General features: G+C 32.9%; 2 protein-coding genes across 2 annotated transcripts in view; both read left to right on the forward strand.

Moving 5' to 3' along the window:
- Positions 1–233: 233 nt before the first annotated feature.
- LOC144850589 (uncharacterized) overlaps positions 234–24,147 on the forward strand; it is a 53,714-nt gene continuing 29,800 nt past the window's right edge. Inside the window, exons 1-23 of the mRNA XM_078707905.1 lie at positions 234–336; positions 3,576–3,713; positions 4,153–4,287; positions 5,066–5,191; positions 5,615–5,995; positions 6,570–6,686; positions 7,000–7,122; positions 9,549–9,671; positions 10,042–10,164; positions 10,637–10,759; positions 10,904–11,026; positions 11,145–11,267; positions 11,747–11,869; positions 12,071–12,193; positions 12,568–12,690; positions 13,018–13,140; positions 13,534–13,656; positions 14,124–14,246; positions 14,448–14,570; positions 14,679–14,801; positions 15,609–15,731; positions 15,971–16,093; positions 16,190–16,312. Of these exons, the coding sequence (XP_078564031.1) occupies positions 276–336; positions 3,576–3,713; positions 4,153–4,287; positions 5,066–5,191; positions 5,615–5,995; positions 6,570–6,686; positions 7,000–7,122; positions 9,549–9,671; positions 10,042–10,164; positions 10,637–10,759; positions 10,904–11,026; positions 11,145–11,267; positions 11,747–11,869; positions 12,071–12,193; positions 12,568–12,690; positions 13,018–13,140; positions 13,534–13,656; positions 14,124–14,246; positions 14,448–14,570; positions 14,679–14,801; positions 15,609–15,731; positions 15,971–16,093; positions 16,190–16,312 (3,049 nt within the window). The 5' untranslated portion in view covers positions 234–275. The remainder of the gene's footprint in view (positions 337–3,575; positions 3,714–4,152; positions 4,288–5,065; positions 5,192–5,614; positions 5,996–6,569; positions 6,687–6,999; positions 7,123–9,548; positions 9,672–10,041; positions 10,165–10,636; positions 10,760–10,903; positions 11,027–11,144; positions 11,268–11,746; positions 11,870–12,070; positions 12,194–12,567; positions 12,691–13,017; positions 13,141–13,533; positions 13,657–14,123; positions 14,247–14,447; positions 14,571–14,678; positions 14,802–15,608; positions 15,732–15,970; positions 16,094–16,189; positions 16,313–24,147) is intronic.
- On the forward strand, positions 20,932–24,105 carry LOC144850591 (uncharacterized). The gene is made up of 6 exons (XM_078707906.1): positions 20,932–21,119; positions 22,155–22,277; positions 22,414–22,536; positions 22,724–22,846; positions 22,978–23,100; positions 23,679–24,105. The coding sequence occupies exons 1-6, from the start codon at positions 20,990–20,992 to the stop codon at positions 23,954–23,956; spliced, it is 900 nt and encodes a 299-aa protein (XP_078564032.1). The 5' UTR covers positions 20,932–20,989; the 3' UTR covers positions 23,957–24,105.

The following is a 24,147-nucleotide window of genomic DNA, read 5'->3' on the forward strand; positions in this document are numbered from 1 at the left end:
TGTATTGGTACCCATTCATGTTAAGTCGCCCATAGATTTGCTATGCCGGCTTTTGTTATACTAGTCACGTGATATACTCGCTTGGTTTCATCTATTGATCACTACCCAATAGAGGTCTTGCATTATTTACTAAGGCTTAAGATAACAATGAAAAATAAGGTGAATTATAACTAAAGAAATAGCCTAAAAGTGGAGAACGCGGCTGTTTGATAGTCAGATCTAGATACTGAGACCGCAGCTCTCATCTGTTGGATTATATTAATTTATTCGCCAACATGGAGGGCACAATTTCTTTTATTTTGATATTATCTATTTTAAATTTAGCACACTCGCAAGGTAAGAATCAATTATATTATTGTTCTTATTCTATCGTAATATGTTTTTAGTGTTATATAAATTACCGGTATGACCTATAATTTGTCAGAGTACTGGGTGCGGTATGAACAGAGGGTTAATTGTTCTCTTGTCGTGCCCACTATTTAATGTGCGCGCACGGACGAGTTTACATTGCGTAGACGCACCAGGGCACCAAAATGTATGTTTTACAGGTGCGTAAAATAATGCAATAATTGGTCAACTAAGTTTAGCATCATATTATCGTATGACCTATGGTTGCTTCTATAAGGTTCCTTCTAATGACCACTAACTGCCACATGCCTAGTCTTTGCTAAATTATTGTTACTGCTATTAGACCTGCATTGCTACTACTTTGTAGCACCAGTACCCGCTACTAGCCTCTCGTACTACAAGTAATTAAAAACAATACTGTAATGTTGCTACTTATACCTCAGAGGAGACCCTCCGTGCTTATACAAATTACCACAACTGTATCTGTGTGAAAAAAATAATATTCTGGGCATGGAACTGAAAAATAGAATTTGTTTGATACATGCTCTACTTCCAAAGGAGTATCAAACAAGCAAGGTAAAAAGAAAGAATGAGAGAGAAAAAGAGAATTACATGAAGCAGGCCGCATGTGTTCGTAAAATACAATTAAATACCTATACATAGATAGATGTGGGTTGAATACATTACCAGACTTTGCATTCATTCTTAAAATTGATGTGCATCATAATAATATTAGATTTGTTATCGAGTTAATGACAATACTTCAAGGATAGCCTTAAAATACGAAGCAATTCAATATTCGCAGTTTTAAATCAATATGTACAATACCACACTGTTACCATGGTTTTTCGTCGTTAGCTTTCGGTTTGTATCAATCTATATGAAAATATTTGTATTGATGACCTGTGCTGAATACGATTATAAGATAATGTCTTAAAGATGAATTCTGTCGTTAACTTAATTATAACATTATATAGGCCTACTCTGGTTAAACATGAATGCCCTACAGTAGGCCTACAGGTGTCGCAATATTCAGTTGGTTTGTTATTGGTTTGGTTCAAATCCTACCTCGAAATGATAAAGCGAATATTATTTAATACACAGAAAAAAATACGTAAAGGATATTCTCAAAATAGAATTGTTAAATGTTGTTTTCATACAATCCTTACTTGTTATACCTTCATGGTATAGGCTAACTACAAAATAATGGCAGATTAACATAGATGTTTAACAAATATATGATTATCAACGATAAATGAACAAAATATTGTAATATAATTAAGTACCGGGCACGAGCTAGTTTCGGAGAGGTGGATGGAAAAATATAATATGTATAAGAGAAAAATATGTATAAAGTGATAATTAACCATGAATTAACTATACAAGTTCAGTTTATGCATCTCCGCACGTCCTCCCTGCCTCTCTATCCTACGCGTCGTGCGCACTACAATCTGTTTCATGAGAATTACCCCCCATTGACTTCAGTTCATATAGTCAATGAGTTCGACCTGGTGTAAATCTTGCCTGTGGTTTTACATTGACGTTGTTAAAGCGGAACGCTTTGTATTGTCGGTATTGTCACTGGGTACCTTAAATATGGGTTGGGAGCGAATTCCTTATTTTACAATGATTGGTACTGTTTGCTAACGAAGCCCTTTTGTTGGAAATACCTCGATTGTTGTCTATGTGCGTGGTTAAGCTTTTCACTGTATTGTATGTCTATACCAATCCGTAACAATTTGTACCAGCTATCACTTATCGTGCTGATTCAACCCAATTGTAAACTCTAAACAATGAAACATACGTCACTCTGTAAAGCCAAAATAACTCAATTCAACGATTAGTAGACGAATATTTCGAGGCACATCTTTATAAAAAATAAAACAACTTTTTTATAAAGCAAAATTTTAATTTATTTGAAACGTTACATTTTGGAGAAAGCATGTATTAGACCTATAACCACTTCCTGCACCTTTTAGCCTAACATTTATTTTATGTGGGTGTGTGAATAGACGTATTCGTGGTTTCTACAATACATCTTCATTTTATTCATAAGTACATTATGTTGGTTTGGCGACTCCTTAGCGAATGATTAATTTATTATAACAGGCTATAAAATAACCTTGAACATTTTAACTCCCCTAAAAGTGGAAATATATTCACATTATATATGTATTATTATTGTAGACAATTAAATCTGTAAACGTGTAATGTAAATCAGCATACTCTACAATACAATTTTGTTCTTTGCATGAACATTATAAGAAGGCATATGCCTACAGGGGGTACCAATATTTATAACTTTGATACATCAGAATGTTTGGTTACACAAATGTTGATTACTCACTACTTTGGTAGGCAAACGATTGTAGGGCCTATGTTACAAAAAATGTATTTAGAGTCTAGCAAACTTTAGTTTGCATATTGAAAAAAAATCCGAGTTTGACGTGTTATTTGTTATACTAACAAACTTTACCAATGTTTTATTTAAAAATAGAGTGACTTGCGCAGACTTGTTTTCTGCATTTGAAATCCCTTCTTTACAAACTAGGAATTCGCTCGAGTTTGTTATGTAACGTAGACTTCTACAAGCGTGTTAATGTTTTCTGCACTTGTTTTGCCAAACTTGGAGATTATTCAAGTTCAAATGCCTACCGACATTTTGTTTGTAAAACTCTGAATTTGTCACTGTTTAGAGAAGTTTTTGATTCCAGAGTGTGCCGAAGTTGCTAACAATATTTGGATATTGTTTCTTGCCAGACTCGGAGTTTTGCTCGAATTTTCAAAGTGAAGGTTGCTAGTGTAGACTTCTGCAAACTTGTTTTCTGCAGTTTGCTAAAGTTTATCAACTGGGCTACACTAGCAAACTTTCGAAAACTCTTCTTGATAAACGAAAAATTTGAGTTTGCGAAAATGGTTGCTACAGTAGTGTATACTTCTGCAAACTTGTTTTCTGCAGTGTGTAAAACACACCAATCTGGTGAATCAAAATGTTGTATCCATTTCGAAATAAAGTAGGGCCTTATTACTTCAAACAGTGACAAACTCAGTTTACAAACAAAAGTTTGCTAGCATAGACTAGACGTTAGATTCAATCATGAAATTAAACTCCATTTCAATATATTAAATGAAATACCGGGGATATTGATAAATACGGGTGCATTATAAATATAATTTTGATTATTATTTTTATATTATTATCAAGTGCATTTCGTTTGTTTCCACAGTATACGACCAACCTTGCACCACTATAACTCCATGTTTTAATGGAGGTGTATGTACAGATATAGGAACCTCAGGTGCACTGTGGTACCAATGTTCATGCCCTGCTGGATATTCAGGATCAAACTGTCAGCTTCTTGCATGTAAGTATGTAAAGCAGTCTGCCAAAACGGCTGTTAAAGGGGTGGGGCTGAGGGCAGGGCCGGATAAACGGAAGGTCAAAATGACCAACAAACTATTTAAAAAATCCACTACTAAACAATCAACCCCCAGACAACTTTGTCAGACTTGTACAACCAAAAAGTACAACTTACTCGTCGGGCAACTACCCCAATTACACCCTAATACAGACAAATACCTCATAGAGTATAGTTGTCTGGGGATAATTGTCCTAGGGAGTAGTTGTCATGAAGGGTAGCTGTTGGGGGTACTTGTCTGTAGAGCAATTGTCCGACTATACTATACATTTATTCATGCAATATTGTTTAAAGTAGAACAGTTAAATATGGTAAAAAACTGTAATTAACTACAATAGAATCTGTTATCTTTAAATTTTAATTTTAAATCTTAATTCTTTTTTAGCTACTGCAACTGGGTGTCAGTCTAACCCATGTTTGAATGGAGGTGTGTGTGTTGCATTTACGTCTGGAGCATACGTTTGTGAATGTCCTACAAGTTACTCCGGTGTAAATTGCGAGAACTTCTATGCATCTGAAGGTATGTTGATTATTGGTACAGATGCACAACGTTGTTTAAATACAAAGAATTATAATAATAGGATTATATTAAAGTAATAGGAATAAATGTTTTCCTATACAAATGTGATGTCATTAAACCAAATTAAGAACATGGAAAATATTTCTCACCCTTAAATATGTAATTAACAAATCTTTCAATTTTTCAACTTTATTTCCGAATTGCATGTGATAAGAGAATACAATTTTATTTAAAGTGAAATGGTGGGAAAAAAAATCAAAGAGCAAGACTTGTTATTATGGCTACCCTTATATAAAAAAACATTACAATGACAGGACATAATACAATACTTAGACAAGATTACATACACAATGCAAAATATTGGCTAATCTGGTAGATTCCATCATTTGAATTGAAACATGATGTAGGAAATCATTTGCACATTTGTAGTATATAACCCAATCTATGTTTCCAACTCCTCATCCCAAAGTTTTGTGTTTTATTCATTTTTATTATGTATACCATGTGACTTCTGCAGATTTTAAATGTTTTTAACTGTAAATATGTTAACCTTTATTTTTAAATATGTTAACCTTTATTTTTAAATATGTTAACCTTTATTTTTAAATATGTTAACCACTTTACTGTACATTATTTAACCTATTCATGAAATCACATTTCGTCTTTATTCAAAACCAGCTTTTTTATGATCAGATCTCACAAACTTTTTTGAATATTTGTTGATATATAAATGTTGCAAACCAAAATTAATTGGTCTTGAATATTTTTTGTCTGGTAGCATGTGCTGTCAATCAATGCGGCAACAATCTTGCATGCTACAACCGTAACGAACCAAATCAGCCAAACTATGTCTGTGAATGTACACAACCAAATACAGGTGGCTATAACTGTCAGACCATTACAGGTAAGCTTTCCACAGATAAAAACAGCACTTAGCAACTCAACATTTAGTATTACTCACGTATTAAGGCCTTAACAATTATGAAACCTGCACATTTAGTGTTACTTGCATTGTAAGGCCAATTATGTTGCCCAATCCTGACCTGGTCTATGGTCATTTTTTTAATTGAGCAATAACAAATGCACAAGAATAAATGAATTGACGCCGGGATAACCCCTACTCTTCCTCTGGGTTTTATAAAGTGCATATAACTCAGATGTGTACACCGGACATCCAGTTTTAAGTCCTTAGCCGAGAAGACTCATTCTACCACCAAAATTATGGTCGAGGTGAACCTTAAACCTATGCCGATTTTATTGCTTTGCAGTGCCCCTACCTTAACCGATCAACCCTTAAAGTAATAAATCGATTATTGTTATATTTCAGCCAATAACGATATATTTACTTGTTATGGAAGTAAATGCTTGTACGGAACGTTCAGCTCTCCAAACTATCCTAGCATGTATGCCGCTCGATATAGTGCGTTGTACCTTCTGTATGCTCCTAATGTTGATAGAATTGACATGTTCTTTGACAACACCTTCAATGTGGAGAGACCTAAAGATGAGTTGTACATTGGAGCTGGATTGACTCCATTAGATATCGGTAGTTTAACCGGACAACATTTATCTAGTCTGAACATGTTCTTTTTTGATGGCAGTCAAAGACCTGGAAAAATTAGTATTGTTTCGGACTCAGCTTGGATGTACTTTTTGACTGATAAGAACGTTGAGGAAAGTGGTTTTAGACTTCGTTGGGAAATGTACAGTAAGTAAACAAGATAAATACATTTTTAATATTTCTCCCAAAATATTTGTATTCAGTATAATTATTTTCAGTTGGTAAATTTGTCAATTTGTAGGGCATTCATATCAATTCAAGCGCAATGCAAGTGATTTGACCAATCATTGGTTAACTGACTTTTGTTAGGTCTTGTTTTATGTGGGAACCAAGCCTAATGAAACATTGTTAAGCATGGTCATATGCCTCTGAGAGACGGAAACCTCTGTATACCAACCAATCTCTGTAAGAATCTGTTTCTATCTTGAACAGCTTTCCACCCAACAGGCCATCTGCTCCGCGTTTGGTGTAACTGGTCTTAAGAAATAACATAAATTCTATATTTTTGTTTTATGCGTACCGTGACCAATTGTTTGTGTAAATTGGCCTTAATGGTGTGGTCTCCAAGGGAGCTGTCACATTATAAATTTAAGCGTGTGTATATTACCTCTATATACATTGTACTACTCTACATGATGAACCATAATCAACATCGCATATCAATGTACTGTACATCAACCATGATCAACATCAAACAATGTATACATTTTTTTTTCTTCAGTCAATCCCTGTAATAGTATTGTTTGTCAAAATGGAGGCACGTGTCAACTCGATTCTACTGGTAAAATTGCAACTTGCTTGTGTGTAACATGCTTTGTTGGATCTTTCTGTGAAACAGGTGAGTGTTTAAATCATTAAGTACACCATGACCATGGTTGGCAGTGCTTTTTCATGTGTCTATCTATGAGTCACATAATAATCAATATGTGAGCAAGGAAAAAAGTAAAATTTTCTAACATCAAACATTTTACCATCAAACTTTAAAAATGTGAGATATGATTATCCAATTTTTTTTTAAATACTGAAATAATGAACATAGTAAATTATTATAGTATAATGTATTTGTAAACAATAGGAAGATTTTTGGTCAGAAAGATAAATTATGTCATATTACTTGTTTATTTTATGTTTTATTTATTGCTGTTTTATAGGATTGAATGCTTGTAGTAATAGCCAGTGCCAGAATGGTGGAATATGCTTTAGTGTTGGAAACTCATGTACTGATTACACTTGTTCCTGTTCTGGATGTTTCACTGGAACCTTTTGCGAAACATGTAAGTCTTTAATTAATATGTCAAACAATTGACCTTAATAACCTGATGACAATGGATGTGAAACAGGGAGAAAATATGTGATAGTCAGGCTTACATTGTTGTTGGTGGTGGAGGATGTTTGTAGCACACTCCCCCTTCTAATTATAACATATCAGGAATAATTCATTGGTTAAATCACCAGTGCATTCACCTGCCAAAAGTTAGACATTCAAACTTACTTGTTGTGCAAAGTGACCGTTACTGTTGATGTATGAATACTTACCTAGATAAACCTGAATGTCATGGTCTCTAAATTGGACTCAAATACATACTAAAACAAACCTAAAACAAATCTAAACCAAAAGACTTGTGGGTATTAGGGAGATGGCCGACCAAATTATTTCATGTTAATTCATTGTGTGCATGCAGGAATATTGGGACGTGTTTCCTTGCTCCTGCCCTCAACACAGGTTTGATGGTTTCTAGGTCAAGGCAACAACTGACGACACATCAATTCACTAGGCTGCATGTTGGTCCTTGGTCGTCGTAAATTGAAAACCTCCCTATTAACATATTAAGTAGTTTAAAGAGAGTGAATTGTGAGTCAAATACTAAATGCCACAATTTGTTATTTTATGTATTTTTTATATTTTTACCCCTGCATAAAAAAACTTGACAAACATGGGGGAGGGGGATATCTTGTAAATAAGGAAATCAATTTTGGCAATCTAACTCATGGTGTGAGAATAAACAGAAACTGTTATAGTATGTACTCAAATTATATCTTGTCTTCTATACTAATACATGGGATCTCCATAAGCATTTGTCTATAATTTGCATATTATTGCATGTGATGCAACCTTTTGAACAATACATTTTTGTGCTTTTCTTATATCTTTTATTAGTAACTTATTGTTTTTCTTTTAAAATCTTGTGTTAGTTCTTGAACCATGCTCAAACCACCAGTGCCAAAATGGCGCAACTTGCACGCCTGAGATTGATTCATGCGTAGATTATACATGTTCTTGTTCAAATTGTTACGTAGGACAATTCTGTTCAAATGGTTAGTTGGGATACAGTACACTGTACATTTCCTATGTTTCTGCTGAGTTTATATTGTGGGACGTTTACATTGTGTTGTGTATCTGTAGCTTAACGACTGACATAGACTATTTTGAGAGGTGGAATACCATGCTTTTTGTGTCTGTTATTAGGTCTATATTCTGAGACCTTTAGTAGCCGAAATGATGTATACAGTGTACATACAATGTAGTGTAGTTAGATACTTTTATTAGTATGCCATGTTCAATGTTTGCTTTATTCTGTTATTGGTTGTTACTTGTGTGTTCAGGTAATCTTGTACTGTGTTCCAGCAAAAGTTTAACACAATTCGTAATATTGCTGCTTCCGTAGGAGATAGCATGTTGACCAATCAAGGCTTATTTCTGTGCTTAAAGTTGTCTTCTTGTATGCATGTGCATGTCAACCTGTTGATACTTACTTGATACCTACTTGCTAACTAGTACTAGTGCTAATATTTGGTATTCCTTCTAGTTGGAAGTGAAGCTTAGTTACATCTAACTCAATATTTGATTGCAGTTGATAAATTTTTAGTTGTATTTGTTCCTTTCAAGTATTGAATGCCTGTTCAAACAACCTGTGTCAGAATGGAGCAGCTTGTGTCCAGGCTCCAGGTTCCTGCACCGAGTACTCTTGTACCTGTGCGAATTGTTTCACTGGACAGTTTTGTCAAACACGTAAGAACTTAAAAGTCCAGTTGGTTTTATATTCTCTTTTGTTTTTACCTTCAAGGAGAAAACACAATGGGATATACTAGTTAGGGTTAGCTGCAGATAATATTCAAACCAGGAACCTCAATCAACTGAAAATGACTCTTAAGAATTATGAGGATGGGGAGATTTCATACTGTAATGTTGATGAGTATATAGGAGAGATGATAATGATGACAAATATGATGATATGGATTGAAAGGGTATCTTTTCCTCTAATGTCTTCTTACTTTTGAGCTCATGGGTTTTTCGTTGATGCACTCAATTCTCAGTGCTGTTTCTCCACATATTACAATAACTGTCCAGTGTCTTGGCAAATTCCTTAATACAGCATATCATTCGGTTAATATATATGATACAGGCGTTTATAAAACATATGTGAACTGGACAAATTTAGATAAAACAGTACCAAGAATCAGTTTTGTTTGTTATTTTATGCTATGATTGTGTTTTTACTTGAAATAGATTTTAAAAATTATTAGAAAACAATATTTTTTATAGTAGTTGTTTATATTAATTTTTTCTGAAAATAATCTATAAACAGACCATGCAACAAATTGGTAACTACAGCCATTTATAATTGGGTTAGACAGGTCTCTAGTATGTTGATGTATTAATTATAACCGTAACACTATTTTACATTATATTAATATTTAGCGTTGAATGCATGCAGCAATAACATTTGTCAAAATGGAGGTGCTTGCGTTGCAGTAGTTGGTTCCTGTACAGCATACACATGTACTTGTCCAACCTGTTATACTGGAACATTCTGTGAAACTCGTAAGTATAAAATCAGGGTCGGACGCAGGGGTGTTGCAACACCCTTATTTTTATACTAAATGTTTCTTCTGCCACTAAATTAAATTTAGATCCCATTTCATGATAATAACTATTAACGTTAAATAGAAGTCCATGGTTGGAAGAGCCTATCATGAGTTTTACATACGAGAGTACCATTTCCGGCCATCTAGGGGTGTCATTTAACAACATTCGCAAAAGCTCGGTATTGACGGCCCTAGACTCGTGGGCAACCCCCTAAAAGTAGTTCTGCAACCGCCTCTGAAAATATTAGATTACGCACTGTATTGTATTTGAAGGGGAGACTTGACAGATACTTTCTATTGTTCATATGGATTTTCCTTCTTTACAGTGTTGAATGCCTGCTCTAACCATGCTTGTCAGAATGGAGCTGCTTGTGTCCAGGTTTCAGGTTCCTGTACAGCATACACATGTACCTGTCCAGGTTGTTACACTGGAACATTCTGTGAAACTTGTAAGTTTACCAATTTAGTCACATTAATAAACTGTAAATAAAATAAGTAAGAATAAAACAAGCTTTAATTTAACTAAAATATTGAAACTTAAGTAAGTTAGGTCTATGATCCATTCTATTATTGCCATAGATCTGCTTGGCTAGTGGGGAACATGAATGCTAAATGTAACCTAAAAATTGGACTTATGGAATGGAGTATGATATTTGTTACCATAGACACTCAAATATCTAAACTGAATATCACCATTACATTGCTTAATAGGATAATAATTAATTAATTAATTAACTCTCTGGTATGGTATTGATATGCCCAAATATGGTATTGATATGACATCATCATGTCCATATATGTTCTCTTCACATGTTTTTGTCAAATAAAGTTTGAGAGTGTAGACAGAGCTTAAAGCTATCTATCTATTTCTAAGCAAAGAAAAGTTTTGACATAATACATGTTTTATTCTTGCTTATGTAGTGCTTAATCCCTGCTCAAACCACGGTTGTCAGAATGGAGCTGCGTGTATCCCGATTACTGGTTCCTGTACAGCATACACATGTACCTGCCCGTCATGTTTTACTGGATCATTCTGTGAGACACGTAAGTAATTAAACCGACTAATATCAAGTTTCATTTATTTTAAAAAATCAAAAAATCAATTAATTAAAATTGAAATATATTAAAACATTTAACAGGATGCATTTTAGTTGCACTATATGATATTGTTCATTATTATCCTCTTAGAACTAAATGCTTGCTCAAACAATGCTTGCCAGAATGGAGCTGCTTGTGTCCAGGTTTCTGGTTCCTGTACTCAGTACACATGTACCTGTCCATCATGTTTTACAGGACAATACTGTGAAACTCGTAAGTAGTAAAACTCTTGCCTTCTTAATATATGCCTTTTATTCTTGGATTATATTTCATTCAGTGTTTTGTCAGAGTATATTGCTGTTAACTTTGTTTTAATGTATTTTGTGTGTAGCTATTAATGCTTGCTCCAACAATGCTTGTCAGAATGGAGGTGCTTGTGTCCAGGTTTCTGGTTCCTGTACAGCATACACATGTTCTTGTCCAAATTGTTACACTGGACAATTCTGTGAAACTTGTAAGTTAAAATAGAAGCTTTTCTTTTTGTGTAAATAATATGTATATTTTATTTAGTATTTTGATTTACATGGTCTTACAGTAATGTAAGTAGTAATATATATGGTGTAAGTTTTTAACTTCACTTGTAACAAATCATCAAAGTTTTGTTTATCTGTAGCTGTAATATCATTTTGGTTACAGCTTTTATTGTACAGTATATTGGTCAAACAATAACACCTGTATGTTTTAAACATATTGCTTGCATCGTTAGGATACTCCATCAGCGTTCATTAGTGCCATTCATTATCACCATTAAGTAGAAATACTACTGTACGTCAGGATTTTACGTAATTAACCAATCCAATGGCAAGGATACACTCAGCTGTGTTCTAGAATATTTAATGTGTTGCTTTTAGTATTCCCTGTAAATTAGTTCTTTATTACAAAGAAAAGGCATTTTGTTAATCTTTGATATCATTTGTTAATATAATTTTGTAGTATTGAATGCTTGCTCTAACAACGCTTGTCAGAATGGAGCTGCTTGTGTCCAGGTTTCTGGTTCATGTGAGCTGTACACCTGTACATGTCCATCATGTTACACTGGTAGATATTGCGAAACATGTAAGTTGTTGTAATGTTTGCTCTTTATGTTAGCAAACTGCTTTCATAGAAGAATATGGTAACCGTATGTCTATATTAACTTTCTGTAGCTCATCGTCCTCTGCATTGTAGTAAGAAAAAACAGAATTCATTTCTGCTTTTCCTATACTTGATATAAGTTAATTGTATTTACAGTACAGGGGTTTCATTTTTATTTTATAGTGATAAATGCTTGTGATACCAGTACTTGTCAGAATGGAGGATTTTGTGTCCAGGTTTCTGGTTCCTGTACAGCATACACATGTTCTTGTCCAAATTGTTATACTGGAACATTTTGTGAAACTTGTAAGATTTCATATATATTTTTGTAATTGTTTATAGATCTAATAAAAACATTTTTTTTAGTACATGCAAATCAAAAAGGTTGTCTGCTCCCACTTTGAAATGTGGGCAGTGGAGGTCTTGTTCTGTAATTTAATTATGCACATATAGTAATAGTTTGATCTATGTGTAAAGTTAAGGTTATTGAGAAACAAACATACATGCTGTACTGCAAACTCTATATCAACATTTTGATTTCACCATCTACAAACAATATGTCAAGGTTATTAAAATATAATTTCAACACATTCATACTGTGAAGCAGCATTCCAAAAGCATTTTATACTACTATATATTTACTTGATATAATAATCTACATTATCTTTTCCTTAATTTAGTGTTAAATGCCTGCTCCAACAACGCTTGTCAGAATGGAGGTGCTTGTGTCCAGGTTTCTGGTTCATGTACAGCATACACATGTTCTTGTCCAAATTGTTACACTGGACAATTCTGTGAAACATGTAAGTTTATGTTCATTATTGCTAAACATGTAGTGCATGTTATAATGTATTTCTCATGTATGCCGCTTTGAATACATGTTTGCCTATAGTTTCTTATACAATTTTACATTTAAACATGTAAGTTGTTGTAATGTTTGCTTTTTATGTTAGCAAACTGCTTTCATAGAAGAATATGGTAACCGTATGTCTATATTAACTTTCTGTAGCTCATCGTCCTCTACATTGTAGTAAGAAAAAACAGAAATGACAATTCATTTCTGCTTTTCCTATACTTGATATAAGTTAATAGTATTTACAGTACAGAGGTTTTTTATTTTTATTTTATAGTGATAAATGCTTGTGATACCAGTACTTGTCAGAATGGAGGATTTTGTGTCCAGGTTTCTGGTTCCTGTACAGCATACACATGTTCTTGCCCATCATGTTACACTGGAACATTCTGTGAAACTTGTAAGATTTCATATATATTTTGAAATTGTTTCTAGATCTAATAAAAACATTTATTATTTTTCCAGTACATGCAAATCAAAAAGGTTGTCTGCTCCCACTTTGAAATGTAATAATAACATATAATAATAATAATAGTTTGCTCTATGTGTGAAGTTAAGGTTATTGAGAAACTCAACAGTTCTTTTCAGAACAACATATGTGCTGTACCACAAACTCTATATCAACATTTTGATTTCACCATCTACAAACAATATGTCAAGGTTATTAAAATATAATTTCAACGTCTTAATACTGTGAAGCAGCATTTCAAAAGCATTTTATACTACTATTATTATATTACTTGATATAATGATATAGGCGTATTACTCCTACCTACTCTTTCCTTTAATTTAGTGTTAAATGCCTGCTCCAACAATGCTTGTCAGAATGGAGGTGCTTGTGTCCAGGTTTCTGGTTCCTGTACAGCATACACATGTTCTTGTCCATCATGTTACACTGGACAATTCTGTGAAACTTGTAAGTTTATGTTCATTATTGCTAAACATGTAGTGCATGTTGTAATGTACTTCTCATGTATGCCACTTTGAATACATGTTGTATATAGTATTTTATACAATTTTACATTGTTAATCTGTTATGTGTAATGTACCTCCAGTTTAAGGCCTTATCTGAAAAGACTTGTTCTACCACCAGAACTACGATCAAGGAGTACCTTGAACCTGTAACGATATTACAGCTGCGGTTTAACCACTCATTCATTCCCTCAGTCACTTGGTTCGACAATTCTTTTGTGTAGCTACACTTGTTTTATTGGCACATTAATTGTTAGGTTACAATTATATACAAATATATTTATTTATTTTAGTAATAATAATAATACTATTTTTGTATATAAGTTCTTTGGTTACTTGCACAACTATTTAAAATTCTTACTGCTTTTTGTTTGTTAACTATTAATGCATCTTTCATTGGACAATTTTTAGTATTAAATGCTTGTACCAATCATGCTTGTCAGAATGGAGGTGCTTGTGTCCAGGTTTCAGGTTCCTGCACAGCATACACATGTACCTGTCCATCATGTTATACTGGACAATTCTGCGAGACATGTGAGTTAATTTCATTGAACTATCTATATAACTTTGATTTTTAATTTAAATATCTATGAACCATAATTTTAAGAGTGTATTATATTAATTATTGTTGTCATATTATATTTTTATACTACATTTTTACCCTATATAGTGGGCAATGTCATTTACAGTTTAATTATACAATACAAGTTATCTGTATCTGTATTTTTTTTTTAGTATTGAATGCTTGCTCCAGCCATTCGTGTCAGAATGGAGCCGGTTGTGTCCAGGTTTCTGGTTCCTGTACAGCATACACATGTACCTGTCCAGGCTGTTTTACTGGAACATTCTGTGAAACTTGTAAGCCAACAGTTTTTCTTAAATGAAGAATACATAGTCAGTATAAATTAATGTCTTCTCAGTCTGTTTTATAATGTGTCTAATTGTTTTATGTTTGTTTTATATTAGTGTTGAATGCTTGTAATAACAATGCTTGTCAGAATGGTGCTGCTTGTGTCCAGATTTCTGGTTCCTGTACAGCATACACATGTACCTGTCCATCATGTTACACTGGACAATTCTGTGAAACATGTGAGTTTCATTTTCTTTCTTCATCTCCATTCGTTAATAATCTTGAATAAAATATAATCTTATCACATAACTTTTGTGTGCCTAAATAAAATTTAGTTTTTTTGTAAATGATGTGAAATTTTGTTTTATATATCAGTATTGAATGCTTGTACCAACCATGTTTGTCAGAATGGAGCTGGTTGTGTCCAGGTTTCTGGTTCCTGTACAGCATACACATGTTCTTGTCCATCATGTTACACCGGACAATTCTGCGAAACTTGTGAGTTTTCATTCAACTATCTATATATAACTATAAACTTGTACATTTATTTGGATTATTTGATTCGTACGATTTTATACTTAATATTTCTATTGAATATTTCTTCAATAGTATTGAATGCTTGTGATAACAATGCCTGTCAGAATGGAGCTGGTTGTGTCCAGATTTCTGGTTCCTGTACAGCATACACATGTTCTTGTCCAAATTGTTACACTGGAACATTCTGTGAAACTTGTAAGTTTTAATTTGTAACTTCTAATTCTGCATCCTTTAATTGTTCTTGTTCTAAACTAGAAATCTTATAAAAAACTTTTTGTGAAAAATATTTTGTTTAATTTAAATTATATTTTTTTATACCAATGTTACATGTACCTGTCCATCATGTTACACTGGACAATTCTGTGAAACTTGTAAGATTCAATATGTCATTTCTAATATTGTTTGTTTTCTTAATCTTGTCAGTTTTTTTCGTTTCTTGTGTTTTTCATGATCTGTATTATATTGTTCTTGTCCTTGTTTTGTCAAACCATTTTAATCATTCATTTCAGTATTGAATGCTTGTAACAACAATGCTTGTCAGAATGGAGCTGCTTGTGTCCAGATTTCTGGTTCCTGTACAGCATACACATGTACCTGTCCATCCTGTTACACTGGACAATTTTGTGAAACTTGTGAGTTTTCATTCAGTTATCTATTTGTACTTGTAAATTTATTTGTATTTTTTACTTTATATTTTTATTATATATTTCTTAAATAGTGTTGAAAGAATATGGTATGTCTATATTAACTTTCTGTAGCTCACCATCTTCTACATTGTAAACAACAGAAAAGACAATTCATTTCTGCTTTTCCTATACTTGATATAAGTTAATTGTATTTACAGTACAGGGGTTTCATTTTTATTTTATAGTGATAAATGCTTGTGATACCAGTACTTGTCAGAATGGAGGATTTTGTGTCCAGGTTTCTGGTTCCTGTACAGCATACACATGTTCTTGCCCATCATGTTACACTGGACAATTCTGCGAAACTTGTAAGATTCCATTTAATTCTATAAGTTTACATTTTAATCAACTAATCACAATATATTAAGACTTATGTATATTTACTTGTTTCTAATTTGTTTTAGTGTTGAATGCCTGCTCTAACAACGCTTGTCAGAATGGAGGTGCTTGTGTCCAAGTTTCTGGTTCCTGTACAGCATACACATGTACCTGTCCATCCTGTTACACTGGACAGTTCTGCGAAACTTGTAAGTTATTACACTTATTTGTATTTGAACTACTTATGGTTTTAATTTAGGGGTTTCTTTATTATAGCTATTTTAACTATAGTTATAAATGTTACCTTAAATAACCCAAGGTGACTTGTGGGTTCGAGGAACACTATGAGAGAGTTTATGCAGACATTATAATGCACACTATTCCGACTGTACTGTATAAATCACTCTGCACTTTGCGTTACATCACCAAAATATTTATTGGTACTTTATTATTACAGTATATCATTGCTATTCATTCAAAAACAGTGTGTTATATATATATTTTTTATATTGTTTTTCCTCACGAAACGAAAAAATATGACAAATTCCAATAAAATGTTTTAATGAATACATTTCTGATATTAACTTGTATTTAAAATTACAGTATATGTAAAATGGCATAATGTTTTGCTTTTTGTGCCCAGACATTCACTCTGACTCTGTAAATTAAAACACCATTAGTATTTAAAACATTGTAACATCAAAGAATATCTCAGATTTAAAAAAAACCACAATTTTCCGCTTATAAGATAAGATAAGATAAGATAAATCTTTATTGTCATGAACACGACAAGGTGAACATGAAATTGGTTTTCTTTGATGCTTAAAAACACATACAATATATAAAACATTAAAAATATAAATACAATACAATACATTACATTCAAACTATATACAGTATATTGAATAATTGTCACTATAACTTGCAACACATGTTGGGTATAATAACTTAATTTCAGCAAAGTATAAAGACACAAGGTTTTGAAATAATAGCAATGATTCACTATACTTTTGTGGCTAGGTTTTTAGTTCTTTTCCTTATTCTAAACACTGTGCACAATTGGTTTTTATTTCTCTGCTACTGAGTAGTACTCAATGCATGCGACACAAATGTTTGTCAGAATGGAGCTACTTGCGTCCAGGTTTCTGGTTCCTGTACAGCATACACATGTACCTGCCCATCATGTTATACTGGACAATTCTGTGAAACTTGTAAGTTTCTCTTAAATAAATAATTCTAAACATTCTTTTCCATTCAAATTCTTCTTTTATTTTTATTGAATTATATGTTTGAAAGTAAGAAAGAAAGAAAATATTTGAAAGTAAATGAAACAAGTTTCGCAATTGCTGAGGTTTTTTTTCTTCATAAGTTTAATTATGAATTCATAGTCACTTACTACTGTACTGTATATCAGTTAACAATAACATTTAATGACAATAAAAAGAAATACCCATGAAATGTTCAATAACAAGAACAAATGACTGAAGCTATATTCAGTCTTGTGGTTATCATTAAATATTTCCCATTGGTATTTCTTATTCTGTATTGTATAACACATCTGAATAGATTTTTGTCAGTTGAATTGAGGATTGTGGGTCACATGATATTCAAAAAATGTATACTATGGAACTCTTAATTATGTCATTGAGAGTGCAATAGTCTGTTTTATAGAAAAAATGTTCGTCGACTTTGATAAACATCCCCTCATGAAATCTTATAGCACCGCCTATTTTTTGCTTGGTTTTGACATATGAACAATAACATTCAAAATGGCACTGGATCGGAACTAACATTTTTGGAGAGCGTATGTACTATTAGACCAAAAAAGTATTTAAATTTTCTTTAAATCGTTTGTATGATTTTTATTAATTAATGGAAACTATACAAGATATTGAATTTATCAGAAAAGAAGATTGATGAAATATACTGATGAAATGTTATATTTCCATCTTTCAACTTATGAAAATATAACCTTTCATCTTTCCCCTCATGAAAGTATTTGCCCGGTTGCACTCATAAACATTCATTATTTGCGATATGTTATGTATTGGTTCATCATAAAATATGTTTTTTTGTGAATCTTTTCGTTTCCATTTGTACCCCTTTATTATTCTTGAAAAAATATACATGTCATTGAATTCTTATGTGTGTAAATGATGTAGCGTAAATAATAGGCTATGTAATTTGTGTATTGTGTTGAATGCTTGTAACAACAATGCTTGTCAGAATGGAGCTGCTTGTGTCCAGGTTTCTGGTTCCTGTACAGCATACACATGTACCTGTCCATCATGTTACACTGGACAATTCTGTGAAAGTCTGTGAAGTTTCATTCATGTTGCATCCAGTTGACAACTATAAAATAAATAATTTGTACATTTTTATTCACTCTTTATATTTTATACTATAAGTTTCTATGTTGCATATTTTCTAAGTACATTGTTTTGTTATTTTAGTACTGAATGCTTGTGATAACAATGCCTGTCAGAATGGAGCTGGTTGTGTCCAGATTTCTGGTTCCTGTACAGCATACACATGTTCTTGTCCAAATTGTTACACTGGACAATTCTGTGAAACTTGTAAGTCTCTGTGGTTGTCCATTCTTCAACTACAATTTATATTTCTGTTGTATTCTCTCTTCTGTGTCTTGTGTTGCTTGTAATGTTTAATGTTCACAAAATAAACTGTTACAGGCTTCCTTTACCGTGTTGTCTTTATCATCGTCTGTATGTGTATAATATTATGCAAAGTGTTCTCTTCAATTTGTTCCTAACTGTTTTTCTATATTAGTGTTGAATGCTTGCAACAACAATGCTTGTCAGAATGGAGCATTTTGTGTCCAGGTTTCTGGTTCCTGTACAGCATACACATGTACCTGTCCATCATGTTATACTGGACAATTTTGTGAAACTTGTAAGTCTCTGTAGATGTCCATTCTTCAACTATAATTTATATTTCTGTTGAATTCTCTCTTCTTTGTCTCATGTTGATTGTATATATAATGTTTACAAAATAAATTTCTATAACTAACATTGTCAAAATGAAGCTGCTTGTTTCCCGGTTTCTGGTTTGTGTACAGCATACACATGTATAGCTACATGTGTATGTTGTATTTATGATCGACTGTATGTGTATACAAGTGTAGGGTTTTTTTTGTTTATTTGTTTTTAACTGTTTCTCTATATTAATGAATGGAGCTGGTTGTGGATTCTTACAATTTTATACTTAATATTTCTTTTGAATATTTTTCAATAGTGTTGAATGCCTGTTCCAGCCATTCTTGTCAGAATGGAGCTGCTTGTGTCCAGGTTTCTGGTTCCTGTACAGCATACACATGTACCTGTCCATCATGTTACACTGGAGGCTTTTGTGAAACTTGTAAGTTAACTTGCCCTATATTTCATTTTAACTTGTTAAAGCATTTCAAGAACTTATATACAGTATTAATATTTGTAGTTCTTTATTATACAGTAAACAGTTGTACACAGTAAACAGTTGTGTCAAATTATTCTAAATTAAACTAAAATCTTTATATTGTTAGTGCTGAATGCATGTAACAACAATGCTTGTCAGAATGGAGCTGGTTGTGTCCAGGTTTCTGGTTCCTGCACAGCATACACATGTACCTGTCCATCATGTTACACTGGACAATTCTGTGAAACTTGTAAGTTTTTCCTTAATGTAACTTTCTATTTAAAGTAATTAACATTTAGTATCATTAGGTTCGTAATTAGTTAGAACATCTCTTTTACAACTTCTGTACAAATTTCTATAAAGTTTATATAAACTTAAATATAGTTTGAACGCTTCTTTTGATCTTGTCAAGCTGTCTCGTCTCGACAATTTCTATAAGGTTTCTAAATATTTATTGTAGACATTAGCCTGGCTGCACCTGGCTATATATATTATAGTTTTGTAATTGATCTGGTTAGGAAATCTCTACTTTGTGTCCCACATCTCTCAAAACTTGGTCTTGGTAAAATGCCAACCAAATATCGCAGAGTCCTGATTTGTTACAATAGGCTTTGATTTAAATACCATAAGTAAAAGAAGTTGAAGTTTGTTGTCTTGGTTAACAATGTTAATGTTTATGATTTCTGTTTGTCTAAATCTAAGTAATCTGAAATTATTTTTTTTTGTATCAGTATTAAATGCATGTGACAACCATGTTTGTCAGAATGGAGCTGCTTGTGTCCAGGTTGCTGGTTCCTGTACAGCATACACATGTACCTGTCCATCATGTTACACTGGACAATTCTGTGAAACTTGTAAGATTCATATGTCTTTTCTAATATTCTTTGTTTTCCTAAACTTGTCAGTTTTATTTTTCATGATCTGTATTATATTATTCTTGTCCTTGTTTTATCAAATCATTTTAATCATCCTTTTCAGTGTTGAATGCTTGTAACAACAATGCTTGTCAGAATGGAGCTGGTTGTGTCCAGGTTTCTGGTTCCTGTACAGCATACACATGTTCTTGTCCAAACTGTTATACTGGAACATTCTGTGAAACTTGTAAGTTTCTTCCTCAACTTAGCCAACTACATAAATGCAAGAAATCCAATAATTCTGTTTTTTCTCCCTTCTGTGTCTCGTGTTGATTGTATGTTTAATGTTTACAAATACATTTTCATTATTGCAGTGTTAAATGCTTGTGATAACAATGCTTGTCAGAATGGAGCATTTTGTGTCCAGGTTTCTGGTTCCTGTACAGCATACACATGTACCTGCCCATCATGTTACACTGGAACATTCTGTGAAACTTGTAAGATCTCAGTTTTTCTTAAAGAACGTATACTCATTATAAAGTAATGTCTTCTCAGTCTGGTTTACAATATGTCTAATTGTTTAATGTTTGTCTGATATCAATTTGTTCTTAATGTTTCTCTATGTTAGTGTTGAATGCTTGTAGCAACAACGCTTGCCAGAATGGAGCTGCTTGTGTCCAGGTTTCTGGTTCCTGTACAGCATACACATGTTCTTGTCCATCATGTTACACTGGAGGCTTTTGTGAAACTTGTAAGTTAACTTGCCCTATATTTTATTTTAACTTGTTAAAGCATTTCAAGAACTTATATACAGTATTAATATTTGTAGTTCTTTATTATACAGTAAATAGTTGTATACAGTAAACAGTTGTGTCAAATTATTCTAAATTAAACTAAAATCTTTATATTGTTAGTGCTGAATGCCTGTTCTAACCATGCTTGTCAGAATGGAGCTGGTTGTGTCCAGGTTTCTGGTTCCTGTACAGCATACACATGTACCTGTCCATCATGTTACACTGGACAATTCTGTGAAACTTGTAAGTTTTTCCTTAATGTAACTTTCCATTTAAAGTAATTAACATTTAGTATCATTAGGTTCGTAATTAGTTAGAACATCTCTTTTACAACTTCTGTACACATTTCTATAAAGTTTATATAAATTTCTATATACTTTGTATAAATTTATATATAGTTTGAATGCTTCTTTTGATCTAGTCAAGCTCTCTCGTCTCGACAATTTCTATAAGGTTTCTAAATATTTATTGTAGACATTAGCCTGGCTGCACCTGGCTATATATATTATAGTTTTGTAATTGATCTGGTTAGGAAATCTCTACTTTGTGTCCCACATCTCTCAAAACTTGGTCTTGGTAAAATGCCAACCAAATATCGCAGAGTCCTGATTTGTTACAATAGGCTTTGATTTAAATACCATAAGTAAAAGAAGTTGAAGTTTGTTGTCTTGGTTAACAATGTTAATGTTTATGATTTCTGTTTGTCTAAATCTAAGTAATCTGCAATTTTTTTTTTTTGTATCAGTATTAAATGCATGTGACAACCATGTTTGTCAGAATGGAGCTGCTTGTGTCCAGGTTGCTGGTTCCTGTACAGCATACACATGTACCTGTCCATCATGTTACACTGGACAATTCTGTGAAACTTGTAAGATTCATATGTCTTTTCTAATATTCTTTGTTTTCCTAAACTTGTCAGTTTTATTTTTCATGATCTGTATTATATTATTCTTGTCCTTGTTTTATCAAATCATTTTAATCATCCTTTTCAGTGTTGAATGCTTGTAACAACAATGCTTGTCAGAATGGAGCTGGTTGTGTCCAGGTTTCTGGTTCCTGTACAGCATACACATGTTCTTGTCCAAACTGTTATACTGGAACATTCTGTGAAACTTGTAAGATCCCAGTTTTTCTTAAATAAAGAATGTATATTCAGTATAAAGTAATGTCTTCTCAGTCTGGTGTACAATGTGTCTAATTGTTTCATGTTTGTGTGATTTTCAATATGTTCTTAATGTTTCTCTATTTTAGTATTGAATGCATGTAACAACAATGCTTGTCAGAATGGAGCTGCTTGTGTCCAGGTTTCTGGTTCCTGTACAGCATACACATGTACTTGTCCATCATGTTACACTGGACAATTTTGTGAAACTTGTAAGATCCCAGTTTTTCGTAAGAAATGTATACTCGGTATAAAGTAATGTCTTCTTAGTCTGGTGTACAATGTGTCTAATTGTTTCATATTTGTGTGATATCAATTTGTTCTTAATGTTTCTCTATGTTAGTGTATTATATTGTTCTTGTCCTTGTTTTTTCAAACCATTTTAATCATTCATTTCAGTATTGAATGCTTGTAACAACAATGCTTGTCAGAATGGAGCTGGTTGTGTCCAGGTTTCTGGTTCCTGTACAGCATACACATGTTCTTGTCCATCATGTTATACTGGACAATTTTGTGAAACTTGTAAGATCCTAGTTTTTCTTAAAGAATGTATATTCAGTATAAAGTAATGTTTTCTCAATCTGATTTACAATGTGTTTAATTGTTTCATGTTTGTGTGATATCAATTTGTTCTTAATGTTTCTCTATGTTAGTGTTGAATGCATGTAACAACAATGCTTGTCAGAATGGAGCTGCTTGTGTCCAGGTTTCTGGTTCCTGTACAGCATACACATGTACCTGTCCATCATGTTATACTGGACAATTCTGTGAAACATGTAAGTCTCTGTGGTTGTCCATTCTTCAACTACAATTTATATTTATGTTGTATTCTTCTATTCTTCTGTGTCTCATGTTGATTGTATATTTAATGTTTACAAAATAAATTTCTAACTATTACAGTGTTGAATGCTAATGATAGCCATTGTCAGAATGGAGCTGCTTGTGTCCAGGTTTCTGCTTTGTGTACAGCATACACATGTACAGCTACATGTGTATGTTGTATTTATAATTTTCAGTATGTGTATAATATTATGCCAAATGGTGTTTTTTCTTCAATTTGTTCTTAACTGTTTCTCTCTATTAGTATTAAATGCATGTAACAACAACGCTTGTCAGAATGGAGGTGCTTGTGTCCAGGTTTCTGGTTCCTGTACAGCATACACATGTTCATGTCCATCATGTTACACTGGACAATTCTGTGAAACCTGTAAGTTAACATGCCTTATAATTCATTCTTTTTAACATTTCAAGAATGTATTTACAGTATTCTAGTATTAATATTTTTAGTTTTTTTATTATACAATAAACAGTTGTAAAATTATTCTAACTTAAACTAAAATCTTTAAATTGTTAGTGTTGAATGCCTGCTCTAACAATGCTTGTCAGAATGGAGCTGGTTGTGTCCAGGTTTCTGGTTCCTGTACAGCGTACACATGTTCTTGTCCATCCTGTTACACTGGACAATTCTGTGAAACTTGTAAGTTTTCATTTAACTATCTGTGTATAAATTGTCACAGTGGCGTAATGGCTATGAGCACTCACTGGCTAAACCCAGGGGCCCCAGAGCTTATGGAAGCCCATGAGCAGTACCCAGAGGAAAAAACAAGCATTAAAATATGCCGAAAATCCTAAAAATGCCTGAGGCCTCCAGCGTTGGATCTTGGAGGGCCACTTAGATTTCCTAAACCAGGGCCTCTGGCCTCTGCGTTACGCCATTGACTTGTCAATTTATTATTATGATTGGATTCTTATAATTTTAATTTAATATTTCTTTGGAATATTTTTCAATAGTATTGAATGCCTGTTCTAACCATGCTTGTCAG

This window comes from Antedon bifida, chromosome 8 (genome assembly GCF_963402885.1).
Source record: "Antedon bifida chromosome 8, ecAntBifi1.1, whole genome shotgun sequence".
Classification (NCBI taxonomy): Eukaryota; Metazoa; Echinodermata; class Crinoidea; order Comatulida; family Antedonidae; genus Antedon; species Antedon bifida.